This window comes from Dermochelys coriacea, chromosome 7 (genome assembly GCF_009764565.3).
Source record: "Dermochelys coriacea isolate rDerCor1 chromosome 7, rDerCor1.pri.v4, whole genome shotgun sequence".
In the NCBI taxonomy this organism is placed as follows: Eukaryota; Metazoa; Chordata; order Testudines; family Dermochelyidae; genus Dermochelys; species Dermochelys coriacea.
Window position 1 is genome coordinate 50,820,542 of NC_050074.1, and position 19,723 is coordinate 50,840,264.

Here is a 19,723-nt window from a genome sequence, read left to right on the forward strand (position 1 = left end):
GTAACAGTTACCTGTGGTGACATACCCCAGAGCATGCTCCTACGGGTCATTTGCAAAGACAGTCTCACAGCCTGTGTTTGCATACCATGTGCCTTTCTCCCTTCTTCCACTGCATGTTCCAGGTATCTGGTGGTAGTATGTCAGTGTTCAGTGCCTGCTGCATGTAATGATGTGTTGTATTTGTTGGGGAGGGGTCTATGACGTGTCCCAGATGCATGTTATAAGCTGCTTGCATTATTTTATCTCATTGCATGGCTTCAGTGTGGGGTATGCTCCCACCACCGGACCGAGAGACTGACTGTGCTCTGTGTTTGGTTTCTGAAGCCTATCATTTGGGTCAGGAGGAGACAGACTGGTTTGATAAGCCCAGGGAAGCTCGCTCAGAGCGGGTAAGGCACTACACTGGCCACTCCTCCTCCCAGAAGAGACTTCCCATCAAACATACCTTTCATGATTACGATGAGCCTCCAGACGAAGACCTGTGGCAGCACGATGACTATTCTCAGGCACGTCACTCTTCTTCCAAAGACCACCGGCACCATGGAGAGTATGGAAGGCACTCAGCCTCTTCCCGCCACACAAGTGATGAACAGCCCAGGAGGACATCCAAGCAGCATGCCCGAGACCAGGGCCGTCATGAAGTCCGCACACACATGCAGCCATCTGCCCAGAAGAAGGCCCAGCAGTCAGACACGAGAGCCCAGCCAGCTTTCCCCTCCAGCTCAGTGGAGTACTCGCAGCAGTCCCAGCAGCTGTCCAGCTACCACCATACCTCAGAGTCCCAGAAATCCCAACGGCAGGCGCAGCATGGGCCACTGCCCCAACAGCCAAAAGCAGAGCCCTTGCTGCACCATTCACAGCAGCAGTCACAAACAAGGCAGCAGCAATCTGGGCAGCAGCAGCTGCCATCCAGGCAGCAGCAGCCATCAGCCAGGCAGTCTCCACAACAGCAAGCAGGCCCTTCGCAGCAACCTCCTCAGCCACAGAAGGAGCAGCAGCAGCAGCAAGCTAGGATGCAGCAACAGCCGGGGGCTCAAGGACCACTCTCTTCTCGGCCACCACAACAACAGCCCATCCAATCCCAGCATGTCGGGAAGCCCCAGGCAACCCTCCCTGCACAGCCAGGCAGTCATCAAGTAGGACTAGTAAGTGTGCGTGCACTTTGGCCATTGGTTCATCACTTACACAGCAGGTGCCCGGCTGATGGCTTGTCCTGCAGCACTGGGGATGGCACCCTGGGAGAATCTGGTTGCACAGGAAGGAGGCAGAGGCTGGGAGCCCCTGCTGCATCCCAGGGCACAGGCCATACACTGTCACGAGCTCCCCCAGTCCACAGCAGCACAGCGGAGTACATCATCCATTGAGGAGGGCCCCCAGCTGCTAGGCAGCTGATGTGTTCTGTCACAGAGGAGACCTACCTAGGATGTTCCACAGCAAGAAAGGTGTTAAATTATGGAGATCTCAGGGGAGCGGCAGAGCTGAGGCTGTGCCGAGATTGGCGCTAAGAGCAGGAATAAAATCCCACCGTTTCACCCTTCATTGCCTGACTTCAGGCTCCAGTTGTTTATTCAAAAACACCTGGAGCTACTCCTCCCCTCTCCCCGCACCCCACTTGGCCAGAACAAACCAACTACCTTACAGCACAATAAGCCAATGGCACTGTTCAGGTCTGCCGGCTATTTCCATTCTCCAGCGCAGCCAGCCTGCCTCCCGGGCTCAAGTGCTGGGCACCAGGCAGGCTGAGCTTGGAGGGGCATAGGGGAGAGATGAGGCTGGGGAAGATCAGGGGGCTGGGGGAAGCCAGGGAGGAGGTAGTGGGGAATGTGGGGATCAGGAGAGAGAACAGATGGGAGGGGCCATGTGAAGGAAGCAAGGATTTGGGGTGGGGGGAGGAAGGAGGGGACGGGATTGGGGAGCTGAGCAGAAAATCCATGCTCCCATACTGGTGCAGAGGCCTCCCCCCTGCCCAGCTACCTCCTGAGCCAGGCCCAGCGCCTGCCCCTTGAGGAAGTGCAGCAGAGGGAACAGCTGACTGGATGGAGTTGGCTGTGGATTGCAAGGGATGACAGAGGCTGGGCCATTGCCTTGGGGAGCCAGGCTGGCTTGCAAGGTAAGCTTTTGTGTGTGGGAGGAGATGTGCATATGTGTGGCTGGGAGTAGGGGTGTCAGGGTGGGTTTCCCAGGAGGCAACATGCGTGATCCTGGGTTGATATAGTCTTTGACCTGTTGCGAGGGCTGGATTTTCTGCCGGCACTTACTAATGTGCCCCTATGCCCTCTGGGACTGCTGTTCTGCCAGCCCCTGTCCTACCTGCCTGCCCACCCATGCGCACAGAGACCAGGAGAATTCTGAAATATGCATTTCATGTTACAGCCAAAAGTGGATCAGGTGGATACGCCCAAACCCACCACAAAAGTGCCACCGACGCATGGGAGAGCGCCCCAAGCACAGCCACTGGGAACAACTGCAGCAGGTCAGTGAGCCAGACCAACACATTGGGCCCTGCCAGGCTACTTGCACCCATGTTGGCTGGCAGTGCCCATGGTTACTGAAGGAGCAGCCAGGCACCAGCTGTGTTTGCCAGGGCCATGGCTGCCTGGTCTCTTCAAAGAGAAGATCCACTTTTATCCTTCCCTAGCACATCACAGCATTCAGAGGCTGAGATCACTTGGAGCCTGGAAACAAATGCGTCCCGCTCTTGACAGGCTATGGAATGGGGCCAGATCCCCAGCCTACCACTGGGTGGTCACGGTCCCTCAGGGCAGGAGAGGGGTCAGCAGTGACCCAGGGTGGGTTGGCATCCCCGGTCAGGAAAGCAGATGTGCAGAAGGTGCTCAAAAGCAGCCTGCCCTAATCTGTACCAGTCATGCCACAGACTCCTGGCAGCTGAAAGCACCTGGGCTCTGGCCCAACCTCTAGTAAGTCACATAGGCGCTGCCCGTGTCAGGGAGGGGCTGTGGCTGGGTTCTCCTCCTTACTATGACTCTATATATTCCTTAAAAAGAAAAGAAGTACTTGTGGCACCTTAGAGACTAACAAATTTATTAGAGCATAAGCTTTCGTGAGCTACAGCTCACTTCATCGGATGCATTTGGTGGAAAAATGCATCCGATGAAGTGAGCTGTAGCTCACGAAAGCTTATGCTCTAATAAATTTGTTAGTCTCTAAGGTGCCACAAGTACTTCTTTTCTTTTTGCGAATACAGACTAACACGGCTGCTACTCTGAAACCTATATATTCCTTGGCAGGTATTAAAGTGGGTCAGAAGCCATCAGGGGCTCCCCCACCAACTGGGGCAGCAGCTGGACAGTCCGGGGTGGATGGAGATAGTGTGTTCTCCAAAATCCTGCCAGGAGGAGCCGCAGAACAAGCCGGCAAACTGACAGAAGGTAAGGCTATGTCTACACTTGCAGAGTTTTTTCACTGACAGTTTTGTCAGTGATAGAAAAGTGCTAAAAGAAAAGCACTGGTTTGTGTTCACATTGTTTTCCACAAGCGTCAGAGCGTGTTTACTTATGCAGCACTTGCATTGCAGATGAGAGGAGTGCACTGTGGTAGCTATCCCACTATGCACTGCTCTGGACACAAAGCAAATCATTATTGTGGCAAGGGTGGATATGTATGTGTGACAGTCGCTGGAAGCAACCAGTCCTAAGGTGGGGGGGGAGACCCCAACCTCAGCCCCCGCCTCCCTCCCTGACTCTGCACAGCACATTCTGTCTGCCTGCCTCTGTTTGTATTGTGGGAGGTAGCAGGAACATTCCACAATAATTATTTGTTTTGTGTCCTAGAGAAGTGACAGCACCAGCTGTCAAAACGGAGCTAAAGGGAAGGGGCGCATACCTGCAGGCAGGACTGTTGAGTTTCAAAGAGCAGCCACTTCCACGCTGCATTGTGGGATAGCTCTGGAGGGCAATTAGACCAGTAAAGCAATCAAGAGTCTTCACTGGCACATCAGCGCAAAAGCATCAACGCAAAAAGACTCTCATTGGGGTGGTTTTATTTTTGTGTTTCAGCGCAAAATGTAGATTTCAGTGAAGATGCTAGTGTGTTTTTTGCACAAAAATCTAACTGTTTGCACTAAAACTGGCAAGTGTAAACATAGCCTAAGAGTGCCAACACCTGGCTGGACAGTGTCCGGAGACGGCCGCACAGCCCACGGGACCTGGTGCCATGGAGACATGCCGGCACAGGGTCTCTGTTTTGCAGATCAAGAGAAGGGACTCGCTGCAGACTGTGCAGGGGCTGACACAGCCCAGAGGTGACCCAAGTGCTACAGGCCTCTGACTGGCTGCTCGTTAAGCACTGAGCCAAGGCCAGCCACTTCAGGTGAACCACAAGGTGGCCTTGTGGTTCACCAGGAAGAGCTGCTGTTTCTGGAGCAGGGGGGCTACAAGCTGGACTGTTGAACAGCTGTGTCCCCTCAGTTCTCCAACCTGGGGTATCGTTTACACTGCTTCGCTGTGAAAGCAACCACTCCTGGCCTGCTCACAGCCAGCCTCCAGCATGTAAATTTCTCCCAGATACACTGCAGAGCAACACCACAAAATCCCAGTCCCAGACTTTCCCCCAGAAATGTGCTGTTTTGTACTGCCCCGCACCCTCCTGGACAATACAGGCCCATAGGAAGTCCATCATTTTATGAATAGAAAATGGTATGCACAAACCCAGTTATCCCAAATGGAATTTCCAAAACACTTCAATTCAAACGCTCTGGTTTAGATAAAACAATAAAACAAGTGTATTAACTAAGGAAAGATTTTAAGGGATTACAAGTAATGAAGCATAAAAGTCAGAATTGGTTACAAAGAAATAAAAGGTAAAATGCAACTAATGCCTAATTTAATAAGCTAAATACATTCAAAATGAATCTCTCACACCATATGTTTTAGTAGTCTTACAGGCTGGACTCCTTTCAGCGAGGACCCCTCCCCCAGTTCAGTGTTACTTTCCATGTCTTTCAACTGTTGTTGATGCCGTGAGCAGAGAGAAAGGGAGGAATATTTTGGGGTGTCCATTCCCCTTTCTTATAGCTCTTTTTTTTTTTTGAAAACCACCTCCAGCTGAGGTTCAGGCAACAGAAAATCTGTTTGGACAGGAATCTAAAGCTCTTCCTTTGTCAAAATGTAAATTTTTACCTACATCCTCTTTCCTGCCAAAGAATGGACAATTAGCCAGGTGATGGTCCATTTGATCCTGTTGACATCTGGTGGAGGCATCAGTTTGCCATTTGTCTCTGAGGAACCAATTTGTGGCTGTTTTTCCAGACTTGGAACATCTCAAAAACATCATACAGTAGAATCTCATAACTTACATACAATGATATCACACAAACTTTACCAGGACAATAATGATCAGCAATTATGAGTTTTCAAAGGCATACTTTTTACAAAATTTATCATAGTCTTTAAAAAGGGTGAACATAGGGGGGACAGACTGTCACAAGAGTTGCTGCTGGCTCTCACTGTGTTGAATGTCTGGCGGCCGGAAGTAAATTAGATGGGAAGGACCAGATCAGGAAAATGGGGCAGTATTGAACCTGACTCAAGTGACGGGGTGGAGGAGACCAGAGCCACAGGGGAAACTACTTAGTGAGAATCTGATCAAAGGACCTGCCGGGGGATTGCTAATGAAGTCCCCAGTCATGCTGAGAAACAGGTAGGTGGCACTTTTGGGACTTGTGCCCAATCTGTCGGCATTCTCCCTGCAGAGCCCCCTGCCAGACAGTGGGACACTGGGCCCCGCCCTGCCAGACAGACCAGACCAGAGCTCAGCACTCAGCAATGGAGACCCAGCTCCTCCTGCTGCATTTGTGCCAGGAAATTTGAGGCATTTGAGTCCAGCAGAAGGTCCTCTGCTGGGATTGTGCCTCACTAAATCCCTCAGAAGAGCGGGGCTTAGGCCTCTCAGGGCTAATTTCCCAGTCTGGCACTTCGACTTCAAAAGAATCCCACAAGGATTCTAAAAATTAATACTGGCCACTCCTGGTTTATATTAAACTCCCAGGTTACAGCTTTTCTCTGACCTTGGATTGGTAGATGCTGCCACCACCCAAGTGCAGAACTTTGAGAGCCCAGGAACACGCACTTGGGAATTCCTTCCTGTGGGATACCATCAAGCCATTTCATCCCCCCTCCCCATCTAAGGAAGAGCTGAGAAAGGGGAGAAAAAGGAAACCAGCTGTTGCCACCAGCAAATTAAACATGTGTTCACAAACCTCTTCAGACACAAAAATCCAATTCTGTTCTTTAAAAAGAAAGAAAATACATCTGGGAACTCAGGCTATTGCTAGAGTTTAAAAGAGCAACTACAAGAATTAATCACCAAGAATAGCTTTCTTGAGGTCCAGTTTAAAGGTTACAAGCAAAACAAAAGAACCTAGGGTTAGCACAGAGGAATCCATAAGCCATAATGAAATAAAAGGGATAAACGTAATTGTGTCATCCTAGACATTTCCTGATTTACTTACATACCTGGGCTTTTAAATGAGTAGTTTCTAGATACGATACTGATGATTTTTAATACCTGGCCCGAGCTTCTTACAGCATAGCTATGCCCTGTCCACCTCTCCCTGAGAGAACACCACCACACAGGCAAAAGGGGAGTCTTTTTTCAATTTTAAAAAGTTCTAGCCTTCCCATAGGCTCTTTTGGCCAGGTTCCCACTAACTTCCTTTTACCTATGCATAGCAGCGAGACTTTTTAACCCTTTATAGGTAGAGCAATTAGAGAACAGCTACTAAAAGGGATTTTATAGCTACTGGCTGATTGGGTGTCCATAAAAGGGACCTACCTCATCCCTTCATTTATCACATGCCCCCCAAATCACAGACGATGTTGGCCAGCCTGGTTTAGGTCAGGTCCACACCATCTGGGATTTCTTCCTGGAGGTTTAAGAAAACAGAGTTAATAAGATACATGCACCTCTAATTTTACTACTAATTGCATGAAGAACTAAACAGTATTTTCCACTTTTTAAGGACTACAATGACATAATACAGGGACATTTTTACCCGGCTGATTTTGGGAAACCTTTCTGGGAGAATGCATCAGCCATTTTGTTAGAGGCGCCTGAAATGTGTTGTATTTCAAAATCAAAGTCTTGAAGAGCTAAACTCCAACAAAGAAGTTTTTTGTTAGTCTCCTTGACTATGCGAAGTCACTTCAGTGCAGCATGGTCAGTCTGCAGGTGGAAACGCTGTCCCCAAATGTATGGGTGTAGCTTCTCCAGAGCATAGACAATGGTGTAATATTTTTTTTTCCTGAGACTGACCAGTAGCTTTCCCTCTCAGAAAGTTTTTTGCTGAGAAAGGCAAAAAGGCATGATGGAATTGTTGATCTGGTCCTTCCTGCATTAAAACTGCTTCTACACCATGCTCGGACGCATCTGTGGTTGTAACAGAAGGTTGGTCAAAGTCCGGTCAGTGGGGTGGCAATTTGGCTGTAGTCTGGTACAAATGGTCTGTAATACCCAGCCAAGCCCAAGAAGTGTTCAGCCTGCTTCTTTACTTAGGGACGGGCCAATTTTGAATAGCATTTATTTTAGCCTGTAGGGGGTTGATAGTTCCTTGACCCACCCGGTGTTCAAGGTACGTTACCCTGTTTAGGCCTCTTTGACATTTTTTTTGCCTTAACGGTTAATCCTGCCTCCCTTATGCTCTGGAATACAGCTTGGAGGTGTTCCAGGTGTTCTGCCCATGAATCTGAGAATATAGCCACATCGTCAAGGTAGGCTACTGCAAATTCTCCAGATCCCACCGGAAGGTTATTTACCCGTCTCTGGAAGGTGGCAGGTGTATTTCGCAGTTCGAAAGGGAGCACATTAAATTCATACAGCCCTACATGGGTGATGAAGGCTGACCTTTCCTTAGCTGGGTCATCTAGCAGCACTTGGCAGTACCCCTTATTTAAGTTTAAGGTGGAGATAAATTGGGCACATCCCAGTGTCTCCAATAGCTCATCTGTGCGTGGCATTGGATAGTTCTCTGGGATAGTTCTACCATTTAGCTTATGGTAGTCCATGCAAAAGTGGATTTCCCCATCTGGTTTGGAAACCAGAACCACTGGAGAGGCCCATGTATTCTCAGAGGGGCGGATTATACCCATCTGTAACATGTCCTTGATCTCCCTTTCTATTGCAGTTTTGGCTTGAGGAGCCATCCGGTAGGGCTGAACTCTAACTGGGCAAGCATCACTTGTGTCAATGGAGTGGTACGCCCATTCTGTCTGTCCTGGGGTGGCTGAAAACATTGGCATGAAGCTGGTGCACAACTCCTGTATTTGCTGTCGCTGCTTATGCCCAAGGGTGATGGAAAGGCTCACCTCTTCTACACCACCATTGCTTTTCCCTTCATAGTAAACTCCTTCAGGCCACTCAGCGTTGGCTCTCTCCTGGGCTGAGAACTGGAGAACCTTGATTTCTTGGGAATAAAAGGGCTTTAGATAAATAACATGGTATCCTTTAGGTTTTAGGGTAGGGTTTGGGAACTTCTTTAATGAAGTGCTTTGGTTTGGTAAGAACCCCTCAGTCACCCCACTCTCTGTTTCCAACAGGTCAGCTGAGCGGACTCTCCCCTCCAGGAGATCTGTCCCCCAGTCTTCCCTCAAAACCTGATCCACAGGTGAGGGGTCTGGCATTTTAGATGCAGCTCCTCCACCCTCCCCCTAGGGAAAAGCCTCCCTACAAAAGGTGGGCAGACCCTCCTGTCCCGCCTCACCTTCTGTCTGGATTTCCCTCTATGGGCTTCCCTCTGAGGCAGACACTCCTGTGTCCCCAAAAAGGGAAGGTGACCCTGATCCAGCTGTGGGCTCACAGCTACCAGCTATGTCAGACCCTTCACTGGCCAGCAGAATCCTCCCCTTTTCACTCAGGTTGGGCTTGCTTCCAGCTACAGCGCCCTTGGGGTCTGATCCCACTGCAGCAGTCACCAGGACCTCAACTTCCATCTCCAGGATACATGTCTCTGTGCACCCCAGGGCAGGACCTGTCCCCTGCTGACCTGCAACTTCCTGGCAGTGAGCAGCTGGGAAGGCTTCCCTGTTACAAGGTGGAACATCCCCCTCCCCCAGGGAGATGATCACAGGACAGGAACTGGTTTTATCCAGTTCTTCCTGCAGGGATTTGCCTTGAGCCCTGGGGCTACAGGAACTGGTTACGACCATCCCTGCCCCCAAAGCTGCATTCTCCACTGCTACAGAGGAATTAAAGAGACACTCTGCTGTTCCCCCAGCAGCACATGTGACTTCAGCCTTGGGGCTTTTAGCACAAGATTCCTTCTTGCTGCTAACAAACCCTGGGACAGATTCTGCCACCACTGCAACAGTCAGTTGAGCCTGCAATCACTAGTCTCCATGTGTACCTAAGCTAAGGGTGTAAGGACTTTGTAACCTCTCACCAATTCTAATTCTGCCATTTTTCCTGGTAACAAATCCTTCTCCTGGATCAGGTCCCTCCTGACCACACAAATCTCTGCACGAGTATCCCTCCAACTTTGGAGCACTTTGCCATTAAGTTTAACAGCATGCATATGGCTCACTGTTTGGTTGTGTAGAAACAACCTTTACAAATCCTGTGTGGAAAGAGGCCTGGGATACCCCTGTGCTCTGAGAAACAGCAGTTTCATGTGTTACCTGCTCCCTTATTCCACTCAGTCAAGGACATTTATTCCTCAGGTGCTCAGTGGACTTACAGTGAGAGCACCTCTTGGGCTCCTCTGCTGGTACAGGAGACTTGGGACGAGTAACAGGGGAATGGGGAGGTGAATGCCAAGCCTCCTCTTTCCCAGGGATAAAATTGGTTTTCCACCAACCCTGCACCCCTCTGTCAGTGGTTTGTGTTTAATTGCAGCTTGTACCTGCTCGGAAGAGTCTGCAAACATAGCTAATTCCCCCACTGCATTCACCTTTTTGTCCCACAAATACTGTTTTACATCATCACTGCACATATTCAGGAACTATTCCTAGGTAACTAAATCACACATTTCGTCAAGGCTTGTAATGCCTTTTCCCCTCACCCACTTGTCTAACAAATCTCTCAAATATGTCCAGAACTCGCCCAGTCAATTTTGCAACTAAAGTTGTCATATTTTGATCTTCAGGAATTGCATGGAGAATGCACAGTCTCTCAAAGGTGATGAAATATTTGGCAATATCACTGGATTGATCATACTGTGGATATAACCACTCCCATTTGTGGACTTTTGGGGAAGTGGAGCCAGCTGCTGAAGGGTTTTCTGTCTTCCACTCCATTACAGCCAGTTCATGCTTCAGAGTCTCAGTTTCTCTGTCTTTTAATTCCAGGGCTAGCTACCTCTCTCTTTCTTTCTCCTCCTGAGCATCTTGCTGTTCTATCCTCTGGGCTTCAAGCTCGTTGTCTTTTAATGCCATGGCTCTTTTGTGAGCAGCTTTCTCCCTGGCTGCTTCTGCTTCTTTGAGCCTATAACAATGCTGCCTCTGGTGGGACCCAACTGAGAGTGTCAATTCAGGACAAATTGCTTAAAACAGGGCAAGGCTGGGGTTCCTTTGCACACCAAGGCAAACCAAACCAGCCAAACAGAGAAGACTTCAGTTTTACCCCACTGCCTAACCACAAGTCACACAAGCAATTCCCTTAGACACGCCAGTTTCCCAGTATCACCAACAGTGCCACTCGTTATGGGGACGAATGGTTATGAAAACCAATACCCCAGTAAAAGAAAAAAGGTTCTCCCAATCCCAAAGGACCAAGCCCCACACCCAGGTCAATATACAAATCAGATCTTACCCGCAAAACACGCTGTTACCAATCCTTTAGAATCTAAAATCTAAAGGTTTATTCATAAAAGGAAAAAGACATAGATGAGAGCTAGAATTGGTTAAATGGAATCAATTACATACAGTAATGGCAAAGTTCTTGGTTCAGGCTTGTAGCAGTGACGAAATCAACTGGAGGTTCAAATCAAGTCTCTGGAGTACTTCCACAGCTAGGATGGGTCATTCAGTCCTTTGTTCAGAGCTTCAGTTTGTAGCAAAGTCCCTTCAGAGGTAAGAAGCAGGATTGAAGACATGATGGAGGAGCTGCAACAGCTTTTTATAGTCTCTTGCCATGTGGCCTTTCTTTCTTTGTTCCAAAGACAATCATTCCAGCACGATGGCAAGAAAAAACCTTAGAGTTCTGTCCATAGGCATGTCCCTGCATACCTTGCTGAGTCTCAAGGTGTATCTGCCTTCTCTCAATGGGTCAGTTATATAGCTGATGGTCCTTAATGGGCCATCAAGCAGGCTAGGCAGAGCTGACACCAACTTGTCTGGGGTGTGTGACAAAGTTCCTCCTCTGCCTTGGTGGGTCCTACACTTTCTGACAGATTTGCTTGCCTCAGAGATTCACGGCAGCCCTCAGTTTGGCCACTTTTGGTAGTGGCTCAAACCTGCTGTCCACTCAGCTAATATCATTGCTGGTGAGCATGGGGAAAAACAGAGAACAATCCCCGCAGTCTCTGTGTCCCACCTAGTGGGTCGGGGACAGGCCAGATCCCTTTCCAATTTAGTCCTTCCCTTCTGGTGTTTCTCCCAGACCAGGTCAACTCCTCTTGTGTCCAATCAGGAGTTGGGGGGATGGGGGGAACCCGGGCCCACCCTCTACACCGGGTTCCAGTCCAGGGCCCTGTGGATAGCAGCTGTCTACAATGTTCCCTGTATCAGCTGCATGACAGTTACAACTCCCTGGGCTACTTTCCCATGGCCTTCCCTCAGCACCTTCTTTATCCTCACTGCAGAATCTTCCTCCTGAAGCCTGATCATGCTTGAACTCTTCAGTCCTCCAGCAGCACGCCTTCTCACTCCCTGCTTCTTGCGCACTCCCCTACTAACTGATGGGAGGTCCTTTTTAAACCAGGTGTCCAGATTAGCCTGCCTGCCATAATTGATTCTAGAAAGTTCTTAATTGGCTCCAGGTGTCTTGATTAGCTTGTCTGTCTTAACTGGTTCTAGCAGGTTCCTGATTGCTCTAGGGGAGCCCCTGCTCTGGTCACTCAGGGAACAGAAAACTGTTCATCCAGTGGCCAGTATATTTGCCTTCTACTGGACTCCTGTACCCCACTGGTCTGGGTCTGTCACAGGTGTCACAAAGAAGCATAGCACAAGTTTGAAATACAGGCAGTATAGAGCCAATACTTATAACTTTAAATACAAAAATGATACATGCATACAGATAGCATAAACATAACCAACAAACTATAACCTTGTCTTAGACACCTTATTTGACCCCCTTTATACAAGATTTGGTGCCACTACAGGACCTTGGTTGCAACAATGATCTATATGGTCCCAATTCATATTAATAACATCACAGAGCCTCATTTGAAACTTGCAGTGTGACGTGTTCGATCACAGAGACCCCCTTGAGACTGTCACCTGGTGTGCTGAGACTACCTCTGATTCCATTTTCCCTGCCAGCTTGGGACTCCAGAACCCTGCTTTGTTGAGCCAGATACACTAATATGCTGCAACACAGACCCTGGGTCTGACCCACTTCCCCAAAGCTGCAGACTGTGCTCTTGTCTCTAGTACCCAGACACCCAGCTCCCAGTGGGATCAAAACCCAAATAAATCCGTTTTACTCTGTATAAAGCTTATACAGGGTAAACTTATAAATTGTTTGCCCTCTATTACACTGATAGAGAGATATGCACAGCTGTTTGCTCTCCCAGGTATTAATTAATTACTCTGCGTTAATTAATAAGCAAAAGTGATTTTAAGTATAAAAAGTAGGATTTAAGTGGTTCCAAGTAATAAAAGACAGAACAAAGTAAGTTACCAAGCAAAATAAAACAAAATATGCAAGTCTAAGCCTAATACATTTAAGAAACTGAATACAGGTAAATCTCACCCTCAGAGGTGTTCCAATATTCTTCTTTCACAGACTAGACTCCTTTCTAGTCTGGGCTCAGTCCTTTCCCCTGGTACAGTCCTTGTTCCAGCTCAGGTAGTAGCTAGGGGATTTCTCATGACTGCAGGCCCCTTTGTTCTGTTCCACCCCCTTATATAGCTTTGGCACAAGGCAGGAATCTTTTCTCTCGCTGGGTCCCCACCCCTCCTTCTAAATGGAAAAGCATCAGGTTTAAGATGGGTTTCAGAGTAGCAGCTGTGTTAGTCTGTATCTGCAAAAAGAAAAGGAGTACTTGTGGCATCTTAGAGACTAACAAATTTGTTTGAGCATAAGTTTTCATGCTCAAATAAATTTGTTAGTCTCTAAGATGCCACAAGTACTCCTTTTCTTTTTAGGTTTAAGGTGGATTCCAGTACCAGGTGACATGGTCACATGTCATGTTAGACCCCAAGCCTTCATTCTTCCTGGCCTGAGTCACAGGAAGGCTTGCAAGTAAACAGAGCCATTTACAACCAATTGTCCTAGTTGATGGGAGCCATCAAGATTCCAAACCCCAATTAATGGCCCACACTTTGCATAATTACAATAGGACCTCAGAGTTATATTTCATATTTCTAGTTTCAGATACAAGAATGATGCATTTATACAAATGGGATTACCACACTCAGTAGATTATAAGCTTTGTAATGATACCTTACAAAAGACCTTTTGAATGAAGCACATTCCAGTTACATTATATTCACACTCATTAGCATATTTTCATAAAATCATACGGAGCACAACACCACACTTGATCCTTTGCCTTCTCTTCTGCTTCCAGGCTGGCCAGCTCTAGTTTTGTAGCTGCCTCATTGGTAGTCATTTTCTTGCTTTCTTGTGCTTATTTCCCACACCCGAAATAAACAAACAGAAAATAACAAACCAGTAACCACTTTGTCTATTCTCCAGCCACCACACTTAAAACTCAGTTAAAATCACTACCAGTGTCTCAAAGCAATCAGCTGTGCACAGATCCACTTGACGGGTTGGGTCACAGAAACTCCCTCAAGACTGTTACTAGACATGCTGGGATACCACTGAGAACAAATCCCCCTGGCAGAAAAGGCTTCCTGCCACGCCCATCTTGCTGAGATAGACACACCAGTTGGCTCCAGCACAGACCAAGAGGTTGGGCCACGCCCCCCTGCAGTTTACAGAAACTAAGATTCACTTAGCTCAGGGGCTTCGCAGTTAACAGGGACTTTCCCAGCACCCAGTATTCAGTCTTTCTGGGAGCGTAAATCCTCCAGAATAAACAGAATAAATCTGTTTTACTCTGTATAAAGCTTATACAGGGTAAACTCATAATTGCCCACCCTCTGTAACAGTAATAAAGAGATATGCACAGCTGTTTGCTCCTCCAGGTATTACTTACTTACTCTGGGTTAATTAATAAACAAAAGTGATTTTACGAAGTATAAAAAGTAGGATTTAAGTGGTTTAAAGTAATAACAGATAGAAAAAAGTAAGATACGAAACAAAATAAAACAAAACACGCAAGGCTAACTTAATACACTAAAAACAACAAGGAGTCATTTTTTGGTGCATAAGCTTTCACAGACCTTGGGAGACAGGTCAGTCCTCGCTTACAGACAGCCTCCCAACCTGAAGCAAATACTCACCAGCAACTACACACCACACAACAAAAACACCCAGGAACCAAACGGTGCAACAAACCCCGGTGCCAACTCTGTCCACGTATCTATTCAAGGGACACCATCTGAGGACCTAACCACATCAGCCACACCATCAGGGGCTCATTCACCTGCACATCTACCAATGTGATATATGTCATCATGTGCCAGCAATACCCCTCTGCCATGTACATTGGCCAAACCGGACAGTCTCTATGCAAAAGAATAAATGGACACAAGTCTGACATCAGGAAACATAACATTCAAAAACCAGTAGGAGAACACTTCAGTTTCCCTGGTCACTCAATAACAAACCTAAAAGTGGCAATTCTTCAACAAAAAAAATGTCAAAAACAGGCTCCAACATGAAACTACAGAACTGGAATTAATTTGCAAACTGGACACCATCAAATTAGGCCTGAATAAAGACCGGGAGTGGCTGGGTCATTACAAAACCTAAACTTAATTTCCCCCATACTAATTTCCCCCTACTGTTACTCACACCTTCTTGTCAACTGTTTGAAATGGGCCAATCTCATTACCACTACAAAAGTTATTTTTCCTCCCTTGGTATCCTGCTGTTAATTGAATTGTCTTGTTAGATTGACCTCACACTTAGTAAGGCAACTCCCATCTTTTCATGTATTTGTACCTGCTCCTGCATTTTCCACTCCATGCATCTGATGAAGCGGGTTCTAGCCCATGAAAGTTTATGCCCAAATACATTTGTTAGTCTCTAAGGTGCCACAAGGACTCCTCATTCTTTTTGCTGATACAGACTAACACAGCTACCACTCTGAAACCTTAATACACTAAGGAGCTAGTTAAAAATACTAACTTCTCACTTTAGATGTTATCTCAGGTACAATCCTTTTTATACCAACATTGTAGTTTATGGCCTGGGCCCAGCAATAACTCACACCCCCGTAGTTACAGTCCTTTGTTCCAGTTTCTTTCAAGCATATCTTTGGGGTGAAGAGGCCATCTCTTGAGCCAGCTGAGGACAAAATGGAGATGCTTCCAGGGCCTTTCATATTCTCTCTCTTGTTTTTCTGTGCAAAATCACAGCAACAAGATGGAGTTTGTGGCCACCTGGGGAAGTCACATGTCCATGAATGATTCAGCTTTTTGCAGGCCTACACCACAGTTTACATGTTAGTTTGAACGTTCCCAGGAAAGCTCAGATGTGGATTGGTGTCTCCCAAAGTCCATTGTTACTCCCAATTACTTGAATAGCCCCTTCACAATATATTGGCCAAACCTCCCTTATGTGTTTCCTACAGCAAACATTTCAAATACAAACATAGAGCCAATGCTCATAACTTCAGATATAAAAATGTACATGCATACAAATAGAATGAATATATTCAGTAGATCATAACCTTTGCAAAGATATGTTACATGGCATATCGAGCACAAAGCATATTCCAGTTAGATTATATTTATACTTATAAGCATATTTCCATAAACATTGTGACAAGTTCCTCCTCTACCTTGGTGGGTCTTGCTCTTACTGGCAGATTTGCTCGCCTTGGAGCTTCACGGCAGCCCTCAGTTTGGCAGTTGTTGTGAACCCACAGTCCAGGTCAACTCCTCCTGTGTCTGACCAGAAGTTGGGAGGTTTGGGGGGAACCCAGGCCCACTCTCTACTCTGGGTTCCAGCCCAGGGTCCTGTGGAATGCAGCTGTTTAGAGTGCCTCTTGGAACAGCTGTGTGACAGCTACAACTCTCTGGGCTACTTCCCCATGGCCTCCTCCCAACACCTTCTTTATCCTCACCATAGGTCCTTCCTCCTGGTGTCTGATAATGCTTGTACTCCTCAGTCCTCCAACAGTATGCACTCTCACTCTCACTCTCACTCTCACTCTCACTCTCACTCTCACTCTCACTCTCACTCTCACTCTCACTCTCACTCCCAGCTCCTTACACACACACACCACAAACTGAAGTGAGGTCCTTTTTAAACCCAGATGCCCTGATTAGCCTGCCTTAATTGATTCTAGCAGCTTCTTGATTGGCTGCAGGTGTTCTAATCAGCCTGTCTGTCTTAATTGTGTCCAGAAGGTTCCTGATTGTTCTGGAACCTTCCCTGTTACCTTACCCAGGGAAAAGGGACCTACTTAACCTGGGGCTAATATATCTGCCTTCTATTACTCTCCTGTAGCCATCTGGCCCGACCCTGTCACAACATATAGAGTTCAACATCATAGTCAGTATGTGCAGCTTTCCTCTTGGTGTCGTCTTAGGGAAAGGATCCAGAATATTAATAGCTACCCACTGAAATGGAACTTCAACTATGGGAGTGGCTGGAGAAGGGCCTTGACCTGGTCTTGGGGCTTTCCCACCCTCTGGCACACCTCACAAGACCGGACATAGGTAGAAACATCCTTGCCCATTCCCTCCCAGTGGAATGACTTTCCCAAATGGTCTTTGGTCCTATTCACCCCAGCATGGCCACTAGGGTGATCGTGGGCTAAGGTCAAGAGCTTTACCCTATACTTAGCTGGAACTACTAACTGTCTCTGAGGATGCCAGTCCACCTTGTGTCCACCAGAAAGGGTTTTCTTGTATAAGAGTCCTCCTTCAACAACAAACCTGGATGTATTAGAAGAACTGAGAGACAGTGGGTTGTTCTGTGCCACCATCCAAGCTTCCTTGAGGCTTTTATCCACTTCCTGCTCTGCCTGGAACTGGTCCCTTGATGCTGGAGACATTAGTTCCTCGCTGGGTTATAGACTTGGGCTTGGTCCCACTGAAAGCGATGCATGTGATGGGGGTGTTTCCATCGACTGTGAGTCGCTCTCCACTGGTGCACTAGGTTGTGTTTCACTCTCCGGTTGATCTTCTTGCCCCGGTTTAGCTGCTGCTGCAGATGCACGCTCTGTGGCGCCCTTTGGTGCTGACTCCCCTGACTCTGGTGGGGTGGAAAGCACGGGCTCTGGTGCTGACAGCTCCGCCAGTTCCAATCCTTGGGCTGCTTCTGGCTGGGTCCAAGGAACTGCATCTACAGCTTCTGCCACAGACCCTGGTCTGGGGTCTGGTTTTACCACCTCTGGCTGGGTTCCCAGGCCTATGATATCAGAGGACACAGACTGGGTCCTTGTAGGAGGCTTAGGAATGGAGTTAAGTGTGGAGGCCTGTTTAGCCTGGCTGTGGGTGACCATTCTCGCCCTTTTTGTTAGCCTCACATGGTTGGCTAAGTCTTCTCCCAGCAACATGGGACTGGGATAATCGTCATAGACTGCAAAGGTCCATATTCTTGACTAGCCCTTGTACTGGATAGGCAACTTGGCTGTAGGCAAGTTAAAAGTGTTGGCCTTAAAGGGTTGCATTCTCACTTGGGCCTCTGGGTTGATGAATCTGGGGGTCCACCAGGGACTGGTGGATAGCTGACACCTGTGCTCCAGTGTCTCTCCATGCAGTAATCTTCCTCCCACCCACACTCACACTTTCCCCCTATGTCAAGGCAAATACCTCCCCCTTCATTTATCACAAGGCCACACCCGTCGTCAGTATTTCCTATTGGCTACTGAGGCAGCTTGCCACTCAGTGTGCTGGCTTCTGTGGGTCCCATTTTCAGCACCTGATTCTCCCAGTGAAGTGTATGTGGTGCCCAGGCCAAATGGGGCTGTGGATCACACTGAGGACAGCTTGCCCAAAAACTAGACATGGCACTGCTGAGCACAGTCGCCAGCTTCCAACGGGCCCCAGGGCTGCTCAATCTCCTGCTCCACCCAGGCCCCTTCCCCCACCTGACCCCTGACCCCAAAACCCCACCCCACCTCTTACTGCTCCCACTCCACCTAGGGTTGCCAATATTCCAATTGTAGAAAACTGTACACCCCTGCCCCACCCCCTGGCCTGTCCCTTCTCTGAGGCCCTGCCCCTTCTCCAAAGCCCTACCCCCATTCACTCCATCCCTCCTCCCTCTGTCCCTCGCTCATTTTCACCACGCTAGGCAGGGGGTTGGGGTGGGGGGGTGAGGGATCCTGCTGGGGGAGTGGGCTCTGGGAGGGAGCTTGGGTGCGGGAGGGAGCTCAGGACTGAGACATGGGGTTGGGATGTGGGAGGGGTATGGAGTGCAGGCTCTGGGAGGGAGTTTGGGTGCGATGGGGGCTCAGGGCTGGGACGGGGATTCGGGTGCAGGAGGGGGTGCAGAGCTGGGATAGGGGATTGGGCTGCAGGACGAGGTGTGGGGTGCCAGCTCTGGGAGGGAGTTTGGGTATGGGAGGGGGCTTTGGGCTGGAGAGGGGGTTGGGGTATAGGAGCAGCTGACGGGTGAGGACTTTGAGAATTAGGGTGCAGGAGGGGGTTCCAACCTGGGGCAGGGGTTGGGTTGCAGCAGCAGGTTTTGGTTGCAGGCTCTGGGTGGTGCTTACCTTAGGCAGCTCCCAGAAGCGGCCAGCATTTCCTTCCAGCTCCTAGGCAGAGGCATGGCTAGGCGGCGCTGCATGCTGCCCCCATCCACAGGCATTGCCCCACAGCTCTCATTGGCCACAATTCCTGGCTAATGGAAGCTGCAGAGCTGGCACTTAGGGCAGGGGCAACACACGAAGCCCCGTGGCCGCACCTCCACCTAGGAGCCAGAGGGAAATGCCAGCCACTTCTGGGAGCAATGCAGAGCCAGGGCAGGCAGGGAGCCTGCCTTAGCCCTGCTGCACTGCTGACAGGACTCTTAACAGCCTGGTCAACAGTTCTAATCGGGGCCGCCAGGATCCCTTTTCAACCGGGCATTCTGGTTGAAAACCAGACACCTGGCAACCCTAGCTCTGCCCCAGGCCCTGGTCCCACCCCACCCCTTTTCCCAAGCTCCCCACCCCCTGCCCCATCTCTCCCTGCCCCAGGCCCCGCCCCTACCCCTTCTCCCAAGCCCCCCACTATCCTTGACTCTTCCCAGCCAGTCTCACCCCCTCCCCCAAGCACCCCATCCCCCCTCCTCCCCCGCGCCTCCTGCATGCTGCGAAATAGCTGATTGCAGTGGAAAGGAGGTGCTGAGGAGGGTGGGGAGATCTGGCTGCTGGTGGGTGCTAAGCACCCTCTAATTTTTTTTCCATGGGTGCCCTCAGCTTATGCTGCTGAGTCTAAGTCCCCTTTGTGGCTCTAGCCCTTGTAGACTGGAAACAAGCTGCCCCTTAACCTTCTCTTGGGCACACTGCCTAGCTTGGTCTCCTTTAATCACTAACTGT

General features: G+C 48.8%; 1 protein-coding gene and 1 long non-coding RNA gene across 7 annotated transcripts in view; one reads left to right on the top strand and one right to left on the bottom strand.

The window, feature by feature from the left end:
• Positions 1–19,723, top strand: part of BSN (bassoon presynaptic cytomatrix protein) — a 510,614-nt gene that overhangs the window by 460,188 nt on the left and 30,703 nt on the right. For all 6 annotated transcript variants that reach the window (XR_005293922.2, XR_006282593.1, XR_006282594.1 and 3 more), the window contains 3 exons: positions 325–1,145; positions 2,374–2,473; positions 3,249–3,389. Coding sequence is in view for 3 of the 6 variants with exons in the window: in XM_038409469.2 (XP_038265397.1) it covers positions 325–1,145; positions 2,374–2,473; positions 3,249–3,389 (1,062 nt within the window). In the remaining 3 variants the exon portion in view is untranslated. The remainder of the gene's footprint in view (positions 1–324; positions 1,146–2,373; positions 2,474–3,248; positions 3,390–19,723) is intronic.
• LOC122460950 lies at positions 12,875–15,562 on the bottom strand. The gene is made up of 3 exons (XR_006282599.1): positions 15,404–15,562; positions 13,012–13,014; positions 12,875–12,920 (listed from the first exon to the last, which is right to left on the bottom strand). It is a non-coding gene; the product is annotated as an uncharacterized LOC122460950 (long non-coding RNA).